At 43.4% G+C, this 19,786-nt stretch overlaps 1 protein-coding gene across 1 annotated transcript in view; it reads right to left on the bottom strand.

Annotated features, from left to right (window-relative positions):
* HTRA3 (HtrA serine peptidase 3) overlaps positions 1–17,389 on the bottom strand; it is a 40,978-nt gene extending 23,589 nt beyond the window's left edge. Inside the window, exon 1 of the mRNA XM_037898141.2 lies at positions 16,234–17,389. Coding sequence (XP_037754069.1) covers positions 16,234–16,657 — 424 coding nt within the window. The 5' untranslated portion in view covers positions 16,658–17,389. The remainder of the gene's footprint in view (positions 1–16,233) is intronic.
* Positions 17,390–19,786: the final 2,397 nt, after the last annotated feature.

Below are 19,786 nucleotides of genomic sequence, written 5' to 3'. Positions count from 1 at the left end.
ACTGTACAAACATAATAGTAGAAGATAGTCTTGCCCCAAAGAAATTACAGGAAGCTTAAAAGACATGGACAATTGTTTCTCAGCACTTTTATAATAAACTCTGTTGCAAATGTTTTGCAATGGCAAATAGTACATTTCTCAAATTTCCTAGCATAGTAGAAGCTGTTTGTAAACAACTTTAATTGTACACTCCCATAACGACTAAGACTCCAGTCCTGCAAAGGGAAGTGTTTATGCAGAGCCTTATGCTGGCGGGGAGTACCAATGACTTCAATGGCATTCCACGCGAATGAATCTCATTGGAGGTTCAGGATCTAAGTCAGCAGGAATATGCACAAGAATAGGAATAAAGTTTGAGCTGATTTTCTTCACAGAACAGCAGGAGGAGATCACACGTCACACCTGTAACCAAAATTGTGACTAGTTTCCCACCCAGCAAAACCATGGTGGAGTCTAAACAGGTAATAGAAATCAATACAATAAGGCATTCCCCACTGGAACACAGTATAGTCATTTCAGGGTAAATGTAAACTTTGTACTTAAACCGATAAAGAGTTAATCTTGTTTGTAACACTGTCAGAAAATCAAACGCAGCTTTCTTTTACATCTTCAGCTACCCCAATTGTAGTCATATGTACACAGTGTAGTGATTTAAAATAAACTCTGAGAGTACCGGATTGCTCAGAGGATTTGTAATGAGACACAGCTCTTTTCATCTCTAGGTTAGTTCAGATCTGGTGCAATGGCTGCAGTTCCATGCCTTATGGAAAGGAGCTGGTGGGCTCAGTACACATCATAAAACTTACTCCATCACAGCTGGTACCTAAGGGACTCTTGCAGGATGTGGATTGAATGAGAATGGAACACAGCCTATTCTCTCACTGTTAGAACCGAAGTAAGGCCCATTCGGTTTAGGTCTGATCTTTTATGCCTCCTCCTCAGTCCCTGCACTGAGCTCAGCTCAGGCTCAAGGTTGAATTGGCTCCATAATATGTTCAGTTTATGTAATGCTTCAGGGAAAAAATGCTATATGAATGGAAGAGACTACTGAAATGTATTAGACTTTTCTTAGCCTAGCCAATGTAACAAGCAAGAGGCACAGATAAAGCACTTCTCTGCATATTCTACATTGTTTTCCTTCTGCAGCTGCTTACCTAACTTTTAAAGAAGGAGAGAGAGACAGACCCAGAAGGAGAGTAAGAATCAGAGTAGAGAGACTAAGAGGTTGGGGGGGAAGGGAGTCAGAAACAAAGGAAAAATAGAGAGAGAGGCTGACACAGAGGAGGAAGAAGAAGGAGAGACACGGGGCTGGGGGAAGAGGGATAGGAGAAGGAATCAGTAATAATTTAAAACATTTTCCTATATTTTGATATTCTATCTGGTTATTAGTTCAAAGATTATCGTGGGCACCAAAGTTTAATGGTGAGCTCTAGAGGTGATCCAGAGAATTACAGCCCAGTTAGCCTTATATCTGTGCCTGATAAATTGATTGAAATAATCTTTAGAAACAGAATAATAAGACAACTGGAAGATCACGGTATGATATGGTCTAACCAGTAAGGATTTTGCAAAAGGACATCATGTCTCACTAATCTATTAGAAGTCTTTGAACGTGTCAATAAACTAGTAGATAAAGGAGAACCAGTTGACATAATTTATTTAGACTTCCAAAAGGCCTTTGACAAGGTCTCTCACTAGAAGGAACTAAAGAAGCTAAGTAGTCATGGGGTGAGAGTCGAAGTATTGTTGTAGATCAAAAAATGTCTAAGAGACCGGAAACAAAGAGAGGACTCAAGGGTCAATTTTCATCCTGGCAAAATGTGAACAATGGGGTACCTCAGTTATCAGGTCTAGTGCTGTTTAATATTTGTGTTAATGAACTGGAAAGGCAGCTGATTAGTGAAGTAGCAAAATTTGCAGATGACACCAAGTTATTTACTGAAGTCCAAAGAGAAGACTAGGCGGCATCGTGGGGATCTAAACAAGGTAGGTGAATGGGCAACACAATGGCTAATGAAGTTCATTGTTGACAAATGCAAAATAATGCACCACTGGAGGAAAAAATGAAACCATTCATACACCTCACAGGGTTTTAAATTAACTGTAACAACTCAGGAAGGGGAGTTCCTGTTGCCAGCTCAATGAAGGCCTTGACTCACTGTGCAGCCTGCAGCCAAAAAAACAAACAGGATATATAGGGAAGGGGATGGAAAATAAAATGGAAGCTGTTATAGTGCCATTATATAAATTGGTGGCATTCGCGCCTGAATGTCTGTGTGCAGGGCTGGTCACCCCTCCTCAAAAAGTCTAGGGCAGAATTAAAGGGGGTTCAGAAAAGAGTGACGGAAAAGATGAGGGACATGGAAAAGCTTTAATTTGAAGAGAGACTAAGTGGGCTGAGACTGTTTACCTTAGAAAGGAGACAAAGAAGAGATAACATGATAAAATAATTAATGGTAGAGAGCTGGTAGATCAGGAGCTTCTGTTCTTTTTGTCTTGTGACACAAGAACAAGGAGCCCTCATTAGGCTACATACTCCAACTCAGCTCACTCCTGATGGCTTGGGTAAAATGACTTGGATTTTTAGTGCAAGGGTGAGTTTTGTATGGAGTGGATACAACCCCCCCGTAACACGAATACCAGCGAAGTGTTCCAAGGAAAGAAACCTCTCACAGATATCAGCCAACTGAAAGACAATTGGGCATTTCTCCATAGAACTCCCATAGTAGTAACAATCAGCTGTGGTTTTTCTTTTGTTCGAGCAGGATTTGCTTTTTAGTGGAAACCACACTTACATTCAGCAAGCTAAATTTATATGATTGTGTAAATAGATGGAATGACTTGGCAGAGTTAGATGCAGCCTTTTATTTTTATGTTCATTCTCACGCACTCTGAACAATCTCTCTAACTGACCGTATACACTTGCTCCAGTACCTTGTTTGAAGGGGATACTGCAAACAGGGATCAAATAGGTCAGTCAGCTATAAGCAGTGTATACTGCTGTTTATTTTATGTACTGCTACATGGGATTCATTTGACTTTCAAATCGCAGGCAATTTGCTTGACTCTGTAGTACATTTCATTTTGTTCTAATGAAATCTCCTTATAAGAGTTTAAATACTTACATGCAAGTTCAATATTTGGGGTTGGGAAGGAATTTTCCTCCAGGGCAGATTGGAAGAGGCCCTGGAGGTTTTTCGCCCTCCTCTGTAGCATGAGGCACGGGTCACTTGCTGGAGGATTCTCTGCTCCTTGAAGTCTTTAAACCACGATTTGAGGACTTCAGTAGCTCAGACATAGCTAAGAGGTTTTTCGCAGGAGTGGGTGGGTGAAATTCTGTGGCCTGCGTTGTGCAGGAGGTCAGACTAGATGATCATAATGGTCCCTTCTGACCTTAGTATCTATGAATCTATGAATACATGCCCTGACATGACATAATACTATTATCACATCTTCCTATAGGTTCTTTGAAAGGCTGAGGGCCAGATCCTCAGCTGGTGTAAAATGCCACAAAACTATAGTAATCTAATGATAAATGTGTCCCTGTAGGCCATATCTCTACTGATGAAAATCAGCATGGCTCCATTTAAAACCATAGAACTGCACCAATTCACCCTTTGTGTCTGTGCATAGGATCCTGTGTGCAGCATTTCCCTAGTCCACCAGAATCAGCAGCCACAGCAGCAGAGTGAATCTCGCAAACAATGGATCAGTTACACATGGCTGCTCCTGTTGGACCACTAAGGAAACGTTATGGGTGGCAGCAGCTTTCCAGGTGTGATTTACGGCAGTGATGCTCAAACTGGGGAGGTTTCAGAGCAGCAGCTGTGTTAGTCTGTATCCGCAAAAAGAAAAGGAGTACTTGTGGCACCTTAGAGACTAACAAATTTATTTGAGCATAAGCTTTCGTGAGCTACAGCTCACTTCATCGAATGCATTCAGTGGAAAATACAGTGGGGAGATTTATATACACAGAGAACATGAAACAATGGGTGTTACCATACACACTGTAATGAGAGTGATCAGGTAAGGTGAGCTATTACCAGCAGGAGAGCCGGGGGGAAAAAACCTTTTGTAGTGATAATCAAGGTGGGCCATTTCCAGCAGTTGACGGTACCCGCATGGCCCCACAGCATGCCAACATTTTTATGGCTGACTTAGAACAATGCTTCCTCAGCTCTCGTGCCCTAATGCCCCTACTCTACTTGCGCTACATTGATGACATCTTCATCATCTGGACCCATGGAAAAGAAGCCCTTGAGGAATTCCACCATGATTTCAACAATTTCCATCCCACCATCAACCTCAGCCTGGACCAGTCCACACAAGAGATCCACTTCCTGGACACTATGGTGCTAATAAGCGATGGTCACATAAACACCACCCTATACCCGAAACCTACTGATCGCTTTGCCGACCTCCATGCCTCCAGCTTTCATCCAGACCACATCACACGATCCATTGTCTACAGCCAAGCTCTACGATACAACCGCATTTGCTCCAACCCCTCAGACAGAGACAAACACCTACAAGATCTCTATCAAGCATTCTTACAACTACAATACCCACCTGCTGAAGTGAAGAAACAGATTGACAGAGCCAGAAAAGTACGCAGAAGTTACCTACTACAGGACAGGCCCAACAAAGAAAATAACAGAATGCCACTAGCCATCACCTTCAGCCCCCAACTAAAACCTCTCCAGCGCATCATCACGGATCTACGACCTATCCTGAAGGACGACCCATCACTCTCACAGATCTTGGGAGACAGGCCAGTCCTTGCTTACAGACAGCCCCCCAAACTGAAGCAAATATTCACCAGCAACCACACACCACACAACAGAACCACTAACCCAGGAACCTATCCTTGCAACAAAGCCCGTTGCCAACTGTGTCCACATATCTATTCAGGAGACACCATCATAGGGCCTAATCACTTTGGGGGCATGAAGACACTTTATTAATTTCACTTTTCACAGCAGACTTACTAGCACCCCATTGCCACCCTTGCTTCTGTGCTGCTTCTGGTGGCGGCGCGGCCTTCAGAGACACCCAGCTCTGAAGGCCGTGGTGCTGCCAGCAGCAGCGCAGAGGTAAGGGTGGCAATGGGGTGCTAGTAAGTCTGCTGTGAAAAGTGCTATTAACAAATACCACTTTTCACATTGCCATACAAGTGGTTAATTTGTTTTCATTTGATTTTTTTTTTTAATCTACATTTGCAGTTTGTAATCCTCTGTGTTTACTACTTCCTAATAACTTTTAGCTGGTCTTATAAATTTAGTAATAAAAATTATTTTTTCATTCCTTCTGCCAACTTGCAAAAAACTCAACAGTTTCAGATTAAAAATACTGGGGGGGGAGGGGTATGACAAATTCCATGCATGGTAAGTGGGGGCACGACTGGAAAAGTTTGTACACCACTGATCTAGGGGAAGAGGGAAAGAAAAACTGAAGAGGAGGAAGGAACATATGGTAGGAGAGGAAGGGAAGGAGACAAAGCTGGGGGTAATAAAGGGAAAGTCACACAAACAGAGAGGGGACTGACAAAATTAGGTGGGCCAGTCCTGTACCAATGAGCACCACCTAGCCTGGAAACAACTTTTCCCCTCTTTCCCTGGGCCAGCAGATATTAGAAGCACTGCAGACAGTATACTCAGCCATGAGGATGATTCAGAGCCTGACTCTAGTGACTCCCTTGTGACTGGCTGGAGAAGCAAAATGTATAACTTTGTAGAAATGTTTTATACTAATTAGCAGCAGAAGACTGCGTCCAGGCCCTGGATGCCGGGAACATAGTGCATGTACGCAGGATCACGTACTGAGAGAGCTTGATCTGGACCAGCTGGAATGACAGATTCCAAAATGTAACTTATTAACATTAGTTACAAACAACTGATGGTGAGCCTTCAACAACTGATGGTGAGTTTATACTTTTTTCTCTTCCTTCAGTAAAATAAAGTGGGGGAGAGAGAGAGAGTGTGTGTGGCAGAAATAAGTGGAAATGGGGAGTGAGATATTGGGTATTTCTACGCTGTAATTAAACACCCACGGATGGCCTGTGTCAGCTGACTTGGGTTCACGGGGCTCAGACTGTGGGGCTATAAAATTGCAGTGTAGACATTTGGGCTCAGACGGGAGCCCAAGCTCTGGGACCCCACAAGAGGGAAGAGTTCCAGAGCCCAGGCTCCAGCCCCATGCCGAAATGTCTACACCACAGTTTTACAGTTCCGCAGCACCAGCCCCATGAGCCAAGTCGGCTGACGCGGGCCAGCCACGGGGGTTTAATTGCAGTGTAGACATAGCCATTAAGTCTAAAATGGAGGAAGGCGAAATCTAGAGTAAAAGAGGGTACAGGATACAGAATAAATAGACTTAGTTCATTTTAAAGTAAATGGTCATACCCCCTGAGAAGTCAATGGAAATTTATACCAGCAGAGGATCTAGCCTATTAGTAAGAGTGAGAGCAAAATGAGGCTCATTACCTTTCTGGAGGTAATACGTTATATTAAAATAGGCCATTTTGTGCTTAGTAAGAATTTGTGGTTGTGACGCACTCTATATGATTTTATAAAAATATGCTAATGAGTGTGAATATAATGTAACTGGAATATGCTTCATTCAAAAGGTCTCTTGTAAGATATCATTACAAAGCTTAAAATCTACTGAGTGTGGTCATCCTATTTGTATAAATGTATGATTCTTGTATCTGAAACTAGAAATATGAAATATAACTCTGAGGGCCTATTGTAATTATGCAAAGTGTGGGCCACTAATGGTGGTTGGGAACCTTGATGGCTCCCATCAGCCAGGACAATTGACTGTGGATGGCTGCTGTAGGTCAGGCTGCGAGGAATGAAGGCTTGGAGTCTCACAGGAAATGTGACCATGTCACCTGGTACTTAAATCCATCTTAAATCTGGTGCTTTTCCATTTTGGGGCGGAGGGGAGGGCCCAGAGAGACAAAGGATTCCCACCTTGTGTCAAAGCCATATAAGGGAGTGGAACAGAACAAAGAGGGCAGCCATCATGCGAAATCCCCTAGCTACAACCTGAGCTGGAACAAAGGCTGTACCAGGGGAAAGGATTGTGCCCAGACTAGAAAGGTGTTCGGTCTGTGAAAGAAACTTATTGAAACATCTGCAAGGGTGAGATTTTACCTGTATTCAGTTTTTATTACTGCACTAGACTTAGACTTGCGTGTTTTATTTTATTTTGCTTGGTGATTCACTTTGTTCTGTCTGTTACTACTTAGAACCACTTAAATCCTACTTTTTCTATTTAATAAAATCACTTTTTACTTATTAATTAATTCAGAATATGTATTAATACGGGGGGGGGGACAGATGTGCATCTCTCTCTATCAGTGTTATAGAAGGCGAACAATTTATGAGTTTACCCTGTATAAGCTTTTTCCAGGGTAAAATGGATTTATTTAGGGTGTAGAACCCATTAGGAGTTGAGCATCTGAGTGTTAAAGACAGGCAGACTTCTGTAAACTGCTTTCAGTTAAGCCTACAGCTGTTAGGGGACATGGTTCAGACCTGGGTCTGGGTTTGCAGCAAGCTAGCAGGTCTGGCTCAAACCAGGCAAGACACTGAAGTCCTAAGCTGACTGGGCAGGAAAGCAGGAACAGAAGTAGTCTTGGCACATCAGGTGGCAGCTCCCAGGGGGTTTCTGTGATCCAACCCGTTACAGTGGTCTTCAAATTTTTTCTTAAATTCAGGTTCAGAATTTATTTAAAGTCTAAAATTGAAGAGATTTGTGCGTTTAGCTGTATTATTAAGGCTTATGGAGGACTGCAAACTGACAGAAGTGATCACTGGAGGAAAGCATTGTCCCTGTTGTGCTTGGATTTGCTCATGGAAAGAAATGAAAAAGAAATAAAAAGATTATGTGTCTGCTTAAAAAACAGAAACATCTGCTGGAACCATAGGATCCCCAGCAGCTTTTCTGATGAATTAAGATTAAGTTGCATAGCTGTGCATTGACCATAACGTCTTGGTCAACAGAAGACTATGTCATGTTTCAGGCAACATATTATTATAATGGATGTCTAACAGGCACAGATGAAAACGGCCTGATGAACAGCAACTATCATAATGCCACTAAATAAAGCCATGGTACACCCACATCTTGAATACTGCATGCAGTTCTGGTCGACCCATCTCAAAAAAGATATATTAGAAAAGAATTGGAAAAAGTACAGAGGAGGGCAACAAAAATGATTTGGGGTATGGAACAGCATCCATATGAGAAGAGATTAAAAACACTTGGATTGTTCATCTTAGAAAAGAGATGACTAAGGGGCGATACGATAGAAGTCTTTAAAATGATGAGTGGTGTGGAGAAAAGTGAATAAGGAAGTGTAATTTACCGCTTCACATAACACAAGAACCAGGAGTCACCCAATGAAATAAATAGGGAGCAGGTTTAAAACAAACACAAGGAAGTACTTCTACACACAATACACAGCCAACCTGTGGAACTCCTTGCCAGAGCATGTTGTGAAGGCCAGGAGTATAAGTAGGTTCAAAAAAGAGTTAAATACGTTCATGGAGGATAGGTCCAGCAATGGCTATTAGCTGAGATGTCAGGGACACAACCCCATGTTCTGGGTGTCCCTAAACCTCTGACTGCCAAAAGCTGGGATTGGAAAACAGGGGATCGATCACTCAGTAGTTTCCCTGTTCTGTTCATTCCCTCTGAAACATCTGGCACCAGCCAGTGTCAAAAGACTACTGGGCTATGTGAACCATTAGTCTGACCCAATATGGCCATTCTTATGTTCTTATAACAAACACTGAAATGGACTTTCTCAGTCTTTAGCTGAGGTAACAAAGGCAGGATGGAGATGGATTGAAAGATACCTTCCAGTTGAGGACAGTTTGCTGCCTAGCTAGATTCAGAAGGAGAGAGCTTCACTTTGCCTTTCTGCCTGATCTTTTTTCGCAAGCAATAAAAGCAATAAGAAATCATCAAAATGTCCCTTTCCTCTTAGATGTTCTGTACCAGAACAAGAAAGTATCAAATTCTAAATGTCCTTTTGGTCACTAAATAATATTTTCCCTTCTCACCCACAAGAGCTCAAAGAAAATGTTTTAAAACAGTCCCAGACTAAACAAAACCAGTCCGAAAAAAAAAAATGTGTCCTAGACTTAGAGTTTGTGTTTCCAGTTGATACCTTGCAATGGGCTGCCCTAACTAAAATATACAGTCATAGGCTGCTTAGGGGCTCTTATGACAGCAATACAAATAAAAGACTCCAGTATTTCTCTCACTTAGCCTTATTCCTCAAAAATTTAAAGTAATTATATACCAAGTTGTAGCCTCAAGATTTCTCACATGTACAAACAGTTGGTAAACCTCAATGTCGCAGGCAGAGCTGTGCTGGACAGATTTGTAGTCACATATTTTCTGATTCTCTTTTCAAGAATTTAAACATTGTGGTCAACTCATCTTTTAGGGTCTGATCCTGCAAAGACTGAATCACACGGTTAACTTCATGCCATGTGTAGTCTTTGACTTCAGCAGGACTATTCATGGCATAAAGTTCCTCTGTGCATAAATCTTTGCAGGATTAATGCCATAGAGCCTGATCCATAGCTGACTGAAGTCAAAGGGACTCTTTCCATCAACTTCAATAGTCTTTAGATCAAGCCCCTGAAGAGCTACTTACCCCCATAAGTAACTTTTGAAATATTACATATTATAATTAAATATATATGATAAATGTGTGTGTGCATGGATATGCAGTACACTGAGCACATACACTATTCTGAAATATAACAGATTTAGGAATAGTAATTCCACTTGCACAGTGTATTAGTTATTTTTTCTGATTTTTGTACCTGGATTTTTATTGCTAAATGTATTTATATGACGAGAAGATTTCCAAGACTTCACCTGTTCCTTTCTACTGTTCTCCAGATCATAGAAATCTATTTATATATAAATTTACATATGTATCAGGGTTGTTCACACAGAAACCACCTCTGATGTTGCAGAGAATTATGATTTCATGCAGGGGATACTTTATTAACAGCACATGAATTCTAAGGAGCTCTAAAGAACCTGTTGCATGCAAATATCTTTAATAGTTAAGAAATCAGCAAGAGAAATAGAAAACATATGTGATACACCTGCAAAATTTGAGCCTGATCTTTCAATTCTTTAGTCATTTGAATACTTTGATTGACTTTATTGGGAGCATAAGTAATATAATTACAACTTAATTATTTTTACTTTAATGGAAGGTAAGGGTTTGCATCTTTGATTGCAAAGCATTTGTTTTCCAGGCAGGTTTAAGCTGCTATTAAAACAATGAGGAAAACATAAGAACATAAGAATGGCCACACTGGGTCAGCCCAGTATCCTGTCTGCCAACAGTGGCCAATGCCAGGTGCCCCAGAGGGAGTGAACCTAACAGGTAATGATCAAGTGATCTCTCTCTCCTGCCATCCATCTCCACCCTCTGACAAATAGAGGCTAGGGACACCATTCCTTACCCATCTTGGCTAATAGCCATTAATGAATTAACCTCCATGAATTTATCTAGTTCTCTTTTAAACCCTGTTATAGTCCTAGCCTTCACAACCTCCTCAGGCAAGGAGTTCCACAGGTTGACTGTGCACTGTGTGAAGAAGAATTTACTTTTATTTGTTTTAAACCTGCTGCTCATTAATTTCATTTCGTGGCCCCTAGTTCTTATGTTATGGGAACAAGTAAATAACTTTTCCTTATTCACTTTCTCCACACCACTCACAATTTTATATACCTCTATCATATACCCCCTTAGTCTTCTCTTTTCCAAGCTGAAAAGTCATAGCCTCTTTAATTTTTGGATGGCTTGTCTTTTTACATTTGGGATAGAAAACACAATAGAAGACATTCATTTAAAAACTAAGAACTGTAGCAAAATGCTGATTTGCTAAGAAAAGAAATAAATTTGCACTGTATTAAATCAGTAACAAATTACTTGCTCATCTATGGCCTGAGCCCAAGTTCTGCAAGTAGTCCCATGGTCACTTGAGCTACTCACCTGAGTAAGGCTGTTCATGTTTGGAGGCTCAAGCCATTATACAGTAACAATAGTGACAGCATGATCTGGTGCTTATAGCTGTGTTTGTATATACAAATGATCTATGATACTCAGTTCTTTGGATTCGGCATGCCCAGGTATAGGAGTCTGTGCGGTCCTTCATGCTCCTTTCTCAACCAAAGAACGTTCTGAAGGAGCAGAGGTGATCAGAAAAATGAGCACTCTTCATCCACTCAGTCATTCTGGGCCTCTGTTTTTGACATGTATTTTTCCTCCCTCTGTCTTCCACCAGCCCTATTTTTATCCAACCACACTTATCACAGATGTATGTCATTAGAAAGTACAGCCAGTGTTGCATCTCCCTATCTTAGCTAACTATAGTGACTACCTAACTTCGCGTACATATGTCAAACTTCTGACAAGCAAAGCAGCAGAAGTTCCAAGGTTACTCCTCATGGTATACTCTGTAAGGTATAGCCTAAACCACTTGGTAAAGCTATCGTTAGTCTGGATATTAATTTATATACAACTGGTGGAGTGAAATTGGATCAACTTTATAAGTATGTCAGTGTCTCCAAATTCTGAGCAATCTGCAGCCAGATTCCCTGCACAAACAGAGAAAATGTAGAAACACGACTTTAACTTTGAACAGTTACTGTCTTTTAAAATATTTTATGACAGCACGTTACTGTTTTTAAAAGAACCATAACTGAGTTCTACGCCTAGCTCATCCATTGATTCTGTCTGACCTTGGGCGAGAAACTTGGTCACTTTGAGCTTCAGTTAGCACAGCTGTAGAATTTAAAAAAAAAAAAAAAAAAATCAGAACTTCACTCTAAACCAGATGTTACATTGGAGTTGACGTTTTCCCAGGTCAGAAACAAATTGCCAAATAACGGGAACACAAAAACAGTTACTTGGAAAAAAAATGTAACCTCTACCCCACTGCTCCGAATTCCTAAGTTATTACAGTGAACACAGGAGGATGCCAGGAAGAAATGCCACATGCACTAGAAACACAAAGAAAAGAAGTACTTGTCGCATCTTAGAGACTAACAAATTTATTTGAGCATAACCTTTCGTGAGCTACAGCTCACTTCATCGGATGCATTCAGTGGAAAATACAGTGGGGAGATTTATATACATAGAGAACATGAAACAATGGGTATTACCATACACACTGCAATGAGAGTGATCACTTAGGGTGAGCTATTAACAGCAGGAGAGCCGGGGGGGGGGGGGGGGGGGACCTTTTGTAGTGATAATCAAGGTGGGCCATTTCCAGCAGTTGACAAGAACATCTGAGGAACAGTGCGGGGAGGGGGGGGGAATAAACATGGGGAAATAGTCTACTTTGTGTAATGACCCATCCACTCCCAGTCTCTATTCAAGCCTAAGTTAATTGTATCCAGTTTGCATATTAATTCCAATTCATCAGTCTCTCGTTGGAGTCTGTTTTTGAAGTTTTTTTGTTGAAGAATTGCAACTTTTAGGTCTGTATTCGAATGACCACAGAGATTGAAGTGTTCTCCAACTGGTTTTTGAATGTTATAATTCTTGATGTCTGATTTGTGTCCATTTATTCTTTTACGTAGAGACTGTCCAGTTTGACCAATGTACATGGCAGAGGGGCATTGCTGGCACATGATGGCATATATCACATTGGTAGATGTGCAGATGAACAAGCCTCTGATAGCGTGGCTGTTGTGATTAGGCCCTATGGTGGTGTCCCCTAAATAGATATGTGGGCACAGTTGGCAACGGGCTTTGTTGCAAGGATAGGTTCCTGGGTTAGTGGTTCTGTTGTGTGGTGTGTGGTTGCTGGTGAGTATTTGCTTCAGGTTGCGGGGCTGTCTGTAAGCAAGGACTGGCTTGTCCCCCAAGATCTGTGAGACTGACGGTTCGTCCTTCAGGATAGGTTATAGATCCTTGATGATGCGTTGGAGAGGTTTTAGTTGGGGGCTGAAGGTGACGGCTAGTGGCGTTCTGTTATTTTCTTTGTTGGGCCTTTCCTGTAGTAGGTGACTTCTGGGTACTCTTCTGGCTCTGTCAATCTGTTTCTTCACTTCAGCGGGTGGATATTGTAGTTGTAAGAATGCTTGATAGAGATCTTGTAGGTTTTTGTCCCCAAATCTGAAATAGTTATGGGTGAGGACAAAGTCACAAAGTTCAGCCACCAGGTTTGCCGTGACATTATCGGGGATATCGATCCATTGTCTACAGCCAAGCTCTACGATACAACCGCATTTGCTCCAACCCCTCAGACAGAGACAAACACCTACAAGATCTCTATCAAGCATTCTTACGAACTACAATACCCACCCGCTGAAGTGAAGAAACAGATTGACAGAGCCAGGACAGTACCCAGAAGTCACCTACTACAGCAAAGGCCCAACAAAGAAAATAACAGAATGCCACTAGCCATCACCTTCAGCCCCCAACTAAAACCTCTCCAGCGCATCATCAAGGATCTACAACCTATCCTGAAGGACGACCCATCAGTCTCACAGATCTTGGGGGACAGGCCAGTCCTTGCTTATAGACAGCCCCACAACCTGAAGCAAATACTCACCAGCAACCACACACCACACAACAGAACCACTAACCCAGGAACCTATCCTTGCAACAAAGCCCGTTGCCAACTGCGTCCACATATCTATTCAGGGGACACCACCATAGGGCCTAATCACATCAGCCACACTATCAGAGGCTCGTTCACCTGCACATCTACCAATGTGATATATGACATCATGTGCCAGCCATGCCCCTCTGCCATGTACATTGGTCAAACTGGACAGTCTCTATGTAAAAGAATAAATGGACACAAATCAGACATCAAGAATTATAACATTCAAAAACCAGTTGGAGAACACTTCAATCTCTGTGGTCACTCGATTACAGACCTAAAAGTTGCAATTCTTCAACAAAAAAACTTCAAAAACAGACTCCAACGAGAGACTGATGAATTGGAATTAATATGCAAACTGGATACAATTAACTTAGGCTTGAATAGAGACTGGGAGTGGATGGGTCATTACACAAAGTAAACTATTTCCCCATGTTTATTCCTCCCCCCCTCCACCCTCCACTGTTTCTCAGAGGTTCTTGTCAACTGCTGGAAATGGCCCACCTTGATTATCACTACAAAAGGCTTTCCCCTCTACCACCCCCCCAACCCGCTCTCCTGCTGTTAATACCTCACCTTAAGTGATCACTCTCATTACAGTGTGTATGGTAACACCCATTGTTTCATGTTCTCTACGTATATAAATCTCCCCACTGTATTTTCCACTGAATACATCCGATGAAGTTAGCTGTAGCTCACGAAAGCTTATGCTCAAATAGATTTGTTAGTCTCTAAGGTGCCACAAGTACTCCTTTTCTTTTTGCAAATACAGACTAACACGGCTGCTACTCTGAAACTAAAAACAAAACATTCCTTAAGTCCCTAGGTACAATATCAAATACTAATTTTTATGGTTAAACATTCTAAATGTTCTGAATGAATGAGTTCAAACTAAGTATTGAAAGTGTCAGAGTTAATGATTTTATATGTTGAGATGTCTAGATAAGAGAACGTTACAACTTCAAAATTTTAGGGAGGCAAAGAGGCTCAGTAGAAAGTACAGTGGACTGGGGCCTGCTAGATAACCTAGGACAAATCACTCCACCTCTCTGTCGCAGTTTCCCCATCTATAAAATGGGGATAACAATATTTAGCTCCTTTCTCAAGCAGTTTGAGAGCTACAGATGAAAAGTGCTATAAGAGTCTAACAAGAGGCAAGTCCCCTTTCCCTACCTACATCCCTTCCAATGAATTGTTTGCCCATAGTTCTAATGGTTTTTACAACCCTTGCTAATATATTTCATCTGACTTTACTGAAGCATTGATGTGTCACTTAAAATGCCAGAACACCTATCCACTGTTGTTTTCAGGGATGTTGATGGAAACAATGTAAAACTCAGCCATTAAATAATTTACTAGAAAATTTGTGAACTTTTGCAAATATAAGTCAAATCGACACTTTCAGAAAAGTCATTCATTTTAATACCTAAAAATCAACAACTGATCACCAAAATCTTTTGAAGTTAGTAAATCCAGTTGGACGTGAGCTGGGAATAGTACAATATCCTAGGTCAGACAAAAACGGTAATACCAAATTGCACTCTAAAACATTCAAATGATTTAGTGTACAAGTTGAACAGACAATAGCATCCTGGTATCTTTGCCATTTCAAAATACACAAAAGCACTCTGATAAGCAGGGGAGTACTGTATGGATGATGGACTACAGTACATTGTTACAGTAAAACAAAAAATAAGTGATACTTTAGCTTGCACCTGCTGGGCTCATTGTTGTTATGTCTCTTCTTGCTCTGCCTTATACATCAGATATCACAGGTGCTTTTTTTATCGATGTATGGCAGGTCAAAACATTTCATTGTGTAAATGTAGGCATTGTGAAATGCCCCAGACTGTAAGATTTCAGTGCCCTGATTTTGACTTGGAAGGACCACTTTTAAGGGTGAAAGGATAATGCTGACCATGCAGTCGTGGCCTTTCTATTGCTGCTTTCTTACTGCTAATAAAATGTTATGCTCATTCCTTTATATCACTTTTCATTCAAAGATATCAAAGTACCTTTACAAAGGAATGTAAGTTTCATTATTCCATTTTAAACTGGTGTAAACTGAAGCACAGAGAGTGAGTTACCCAAGGTCATAAAGCAGATCAATAGCAGAGCCAGGATTAGAACACAGTACTCCTGAATCCAGGGCTATAACCACAAGACCACAGTGCCCATTAGTGAATGTGATTGATCTGATATGGACAAGGCCTGAACACCCTGGCTTATTTCACAAACAGCTTAGATCTTCTTTGGTTGCCAGATTGAGTAAGGAGTCTAACTGACAACAGCTCTGTATCTCATTCCAGTCCCCTGAGCCATCCCATCCTCCAAGATCACTTGAAATTTAAATGTTTCATTAACTTGGAAACTGATGTGTGATGTGCACAACAGCTAAGGGGTTCATGTTCACCCACAAAACGCCTCCCTTCCCCCACCCATTCCATCCTATCTCCTGGGTGGAACACGTTAAGCAGTCCCGAGCACCCAAGATGGCCCTGCTGAAAGTGCAGCAGCTCAATGTTACCAGTGGTAATGACGGGGGTGGCGGTGCCCTGAATGGTCTTACCCGATTCACAGGCGCCTTTCTGGATCTGGATGACAGCTGGCAACCCCTGTTGCAAAGCCTTACGGCTCACCGCCTTCAGCTGACACACATTGTCATAGGTCCTGCCATCGCTGCCGCACACCTGGTAGCTGAGCTTGCACTGGCATACCCCTTTGCCGAAGCGCTTGCCCATGGGGTGCTTGCAATCCAGGCTGTCCCCGCATGGTGGGTCTTCCTTGCGGCCACAGGAATCACCTTCTCCCGCAGCACAGATAAGGCAGCAGTTGCAACGATCGGGGACATAGCCGCTTGGGCAGCTGGGGCTCGGGCACTTGGAGACATCGCAACGAGCTGGACATTTGCCATTGGCCACAAAGGGCTCTGCAAAGGTCCGGCTAGAACTTAGCACCAGCAGGAGCAAAACTCGCAACAGAAAAACCATCATCACCTGTGACACCTTTTTAATTGGGGAGAGGAAAATGTGCAAATCCAGGGGAATAAGAAGGGCGGGGGGGGGGGGCAAAAACAGGCAAAATGTGCAATTAAAATGCAGTGAGGGAATAACAGAAAAGGGGAAGTCAGGCTTTGCACACACACAAGAAAAGGAAAGAGTTAATCTTCCTTAAACAGCCCCCCAGCCTGTGACTGGCACACTCCTGTTAAAGTTATGGGGCTCTCCACAATACAGGAGGGAGCGGCAGGCAGAAAGAAAAGAGAGGCTGGGAAGAGGTTAAACCACGAAGCCCCGAAGTAAAGGCTGGGTCAGTCCATCCGCGTGGAGTAAACTTGCAACAGCGCAGCGGCTCTTCGGGACTAGCTTGCCGGGCTGGGCTTCTGCGCGCTCCTTTAATCCTCACAAAGCCTCCACCCCCGGCCTCCAGCTGCCCAGAGCCGCCGAGGCGGTGCAGGAGCTATCGGGAGCGCGGCGGCGGGAAGAGTCGCAAGAGGCAGCGGAGACAGAAGCCAGTGACGCCGGGCAGTTCTATGCGGGAGGCGGCTGCGGCGGCAGCTGCCCCTCCGGCGTCCCTGTCAGCGGCAGCACTGGCAGGACCAGCTGCAGAGACCGCCGCTTCAGCCGGCGCTCAGGCCCCACCTCCCGCGTGGGGAAGCCTCCTCCCTTCCCTGCGGACACGCACAGGGCTGCACCGTGTCCGGGCTCAGCAAGCTGGCTGGGCTCCGTGCAAAGGGAAGTGACTGAGTTTATGTGGGGGCAGAGGCTCGGGTTTTCATGTTTGCCTCACCGCAGTAACTGCTGGTTAAACAGAGCGAGGATGAAAAGCAGCGGCGAGCCCGGCGTTCCAGGGGCCCGTGGGCAGAGGGCCAGAGCTACAGAGCTGTGTGAAAATGAGGGATTAACTCACAAGCAGATGGTCCAAAATAGCTGTGAACAAGTCAGTCGTGGCATGCCTGGAAATCGGAGAGGGAAGTGGCTTAGGGCATCATCTACGCTCATTTTCTTCCTCTTTCCCTCTCACCTTTGCCCTTAATTAAATAGCCTTTAAATAAAGCAAATTATATATGTTCAAACCACCTCACAAACATTATTAATTGTGTTAATTGTTGTGAGGCCTAGCGAGCAACCGAGATCAGGACCCCACTGTCCCGTGAATTCCCACAACACTGGTACCAGGGCAGTGAGTATTATGATCCTCTTTTTAGAAGATGAGCAAATTGAGGAATGGAGAGATTAGGCGATTTGCCCGACCCCCCAGAAAGGCTCAGTGGCACAGCTAGATTACAGCTGAGGAATTCCTGAGTCCCAGCTCTGAGTAAGAGTCCCAACTGATGTAAATCTGCATAGATCCACTGAAATCATCATGCCTATGTGCACCAGCTGAGGATCTGGCCCTTTGCCTGGAATCCTCCAAATCACCACTCGCTGAAAATGACTTCAAAGCTTATTTTTTACATTCTCATTCTTATAAAATACTTCAGTAGGAGGTAATACTTACATAGTACTTTGCACACATTAATTAATCCTCATAGTGCTGTGAGGTAGGGATGTAATATTATATTCCCATTTTACAGAGAGGGCAATTACAGCATGGATTGAGGTCCAGCTTGCACCCATTGACTTTAGGTCGTGAATGATTTGACCAGGGGCACGAGAGGACACTGTCACAGCCAGCATTAGTCATCAGGAATTTCTAGTTTCCAGTCATCTGTTCAGACTGCACTTCTCTCTCTATGGGTACGTCTACCCTGCAAAAAGAAACCTACGGCTGCGAGTTTCAGAAAGAGGCTGGAACAATTTGTATAGTGGGGGTGCTGAGAGCCATTGAACCAAACTGTAAACCCTGTATATGGTGGAAACCACTTCAAGCCAGGAGGTGCAGCAGCATCCCTAGTTCCAGAACCTATAGTCTCAGAGCCCGTCAGCTGATGGGCTTGTGGGGCTTTTGCTATGGAGCTAAAAATAGCCGTGTAGATGTTCCTGCGGGGGCTGGAGCCTGGTCTCCGAAACCAGGCGAGGAGGGAGGGTGTCAGAGCCCAGGCTCCAGCCTGAGCAGGAAAGTCTACAAGGCTATTTTTGCCCCATAGTATGAGCCCCACGAGACCGAGTGAGTTGACTTCGGCTCTGAGACTCTGCCACAGATGGTTTTATTTATTTACATTTTGAAGTGTAGACATATCCTGTGTCACTTTTATAGTCTTTGATCTTTGTTAACTTTGTTTCCTTCTCCATCCTGTGGAGCCAGTATATTTTCCCTCCTTGTTAACTCTCTCAGGCACACAAGTTGAAATCTCACGCAAGCTCTGGGCAGGAGAAATTCCTTCTTTTCGTATGCGGACATCAGAGCTCAACGTCCCGATTCTGTAACTAGAGCATGGTCTCTGTATCAAGGGAGGCTAGGTATTGCAAAGTGCCCTCCAGATGTTCAGTTGGACACTCTTCCACCACATGAGCTATTTTCTGCACCGCTGCCCTACAGTCACAACATGGAGAAGAATCTAAAGCCAGTGCAGCACGTAGCTGAGGCAACTCTGGATGAACCAGAGAGTAGCCTGTTGAGCCTGGTCCAGTGGACAAGTGATGGGCTCCTGAATTTGCTTAGTGTGTTAGAATTTCCCACCAATGCTTCTGCTCTATAAAAATGTCTTTTTAGCTCCCTGGCAGCGCTGATCATCTGTGCATGGTAAAGGGCCAGTAGTGCTCTTGTCCAGGAGTGCAAGAGCTGCTGTAGCAGAGGAGAGTCGAGAGATCAGTCGTGGTGTCACACCCTGGGCCACAAGAGTGGGATTCCTCCCCTGAATGCAAGCAGACCTTCGAGTTGGCACTGCATGTTGTTTCCAGTCTGAGAATGGGGCGTGAGATGGTTTCTTCAGCCACAGATCTCTAAGTAGACCTCGTAGGAGAGCATGACATTGAGGGAAAGCCTGGGTGACGCAGAGAGGAAAGTGGGACATCCCAGAAAAGCCCTAATCCTTTCCCTAATCGTCCTTCAGTACGCTGCCCTGCCAGGCAGAAAGGGTGAATGCTGCAGAGCCCAGACACCACAGTACTTCCTCCTTCCCTGCAGGAATCCCTGTGTGCAGGAGCTGAATCGGTGCTTCCCTTCTTCCCCAAGACTCG

Source organism: Chelonia mydas, chromosome 4 (genome assembly GCF_015237465.2).
Source record: "Chelonia mydas isolate rCheMyd1 chromosome 4, rCheMyd1.pri.v2, whole genome shotgun sequence".
Classification (NCBI taxonomy): Eukaryota; Metazoa; Chordata; order Testudines; family Cheloniidae; genus Chelonia; species Chelonia mydas.
This window is presented reverse-complemented; position numbering and strand designations above follow the sequence as displayed.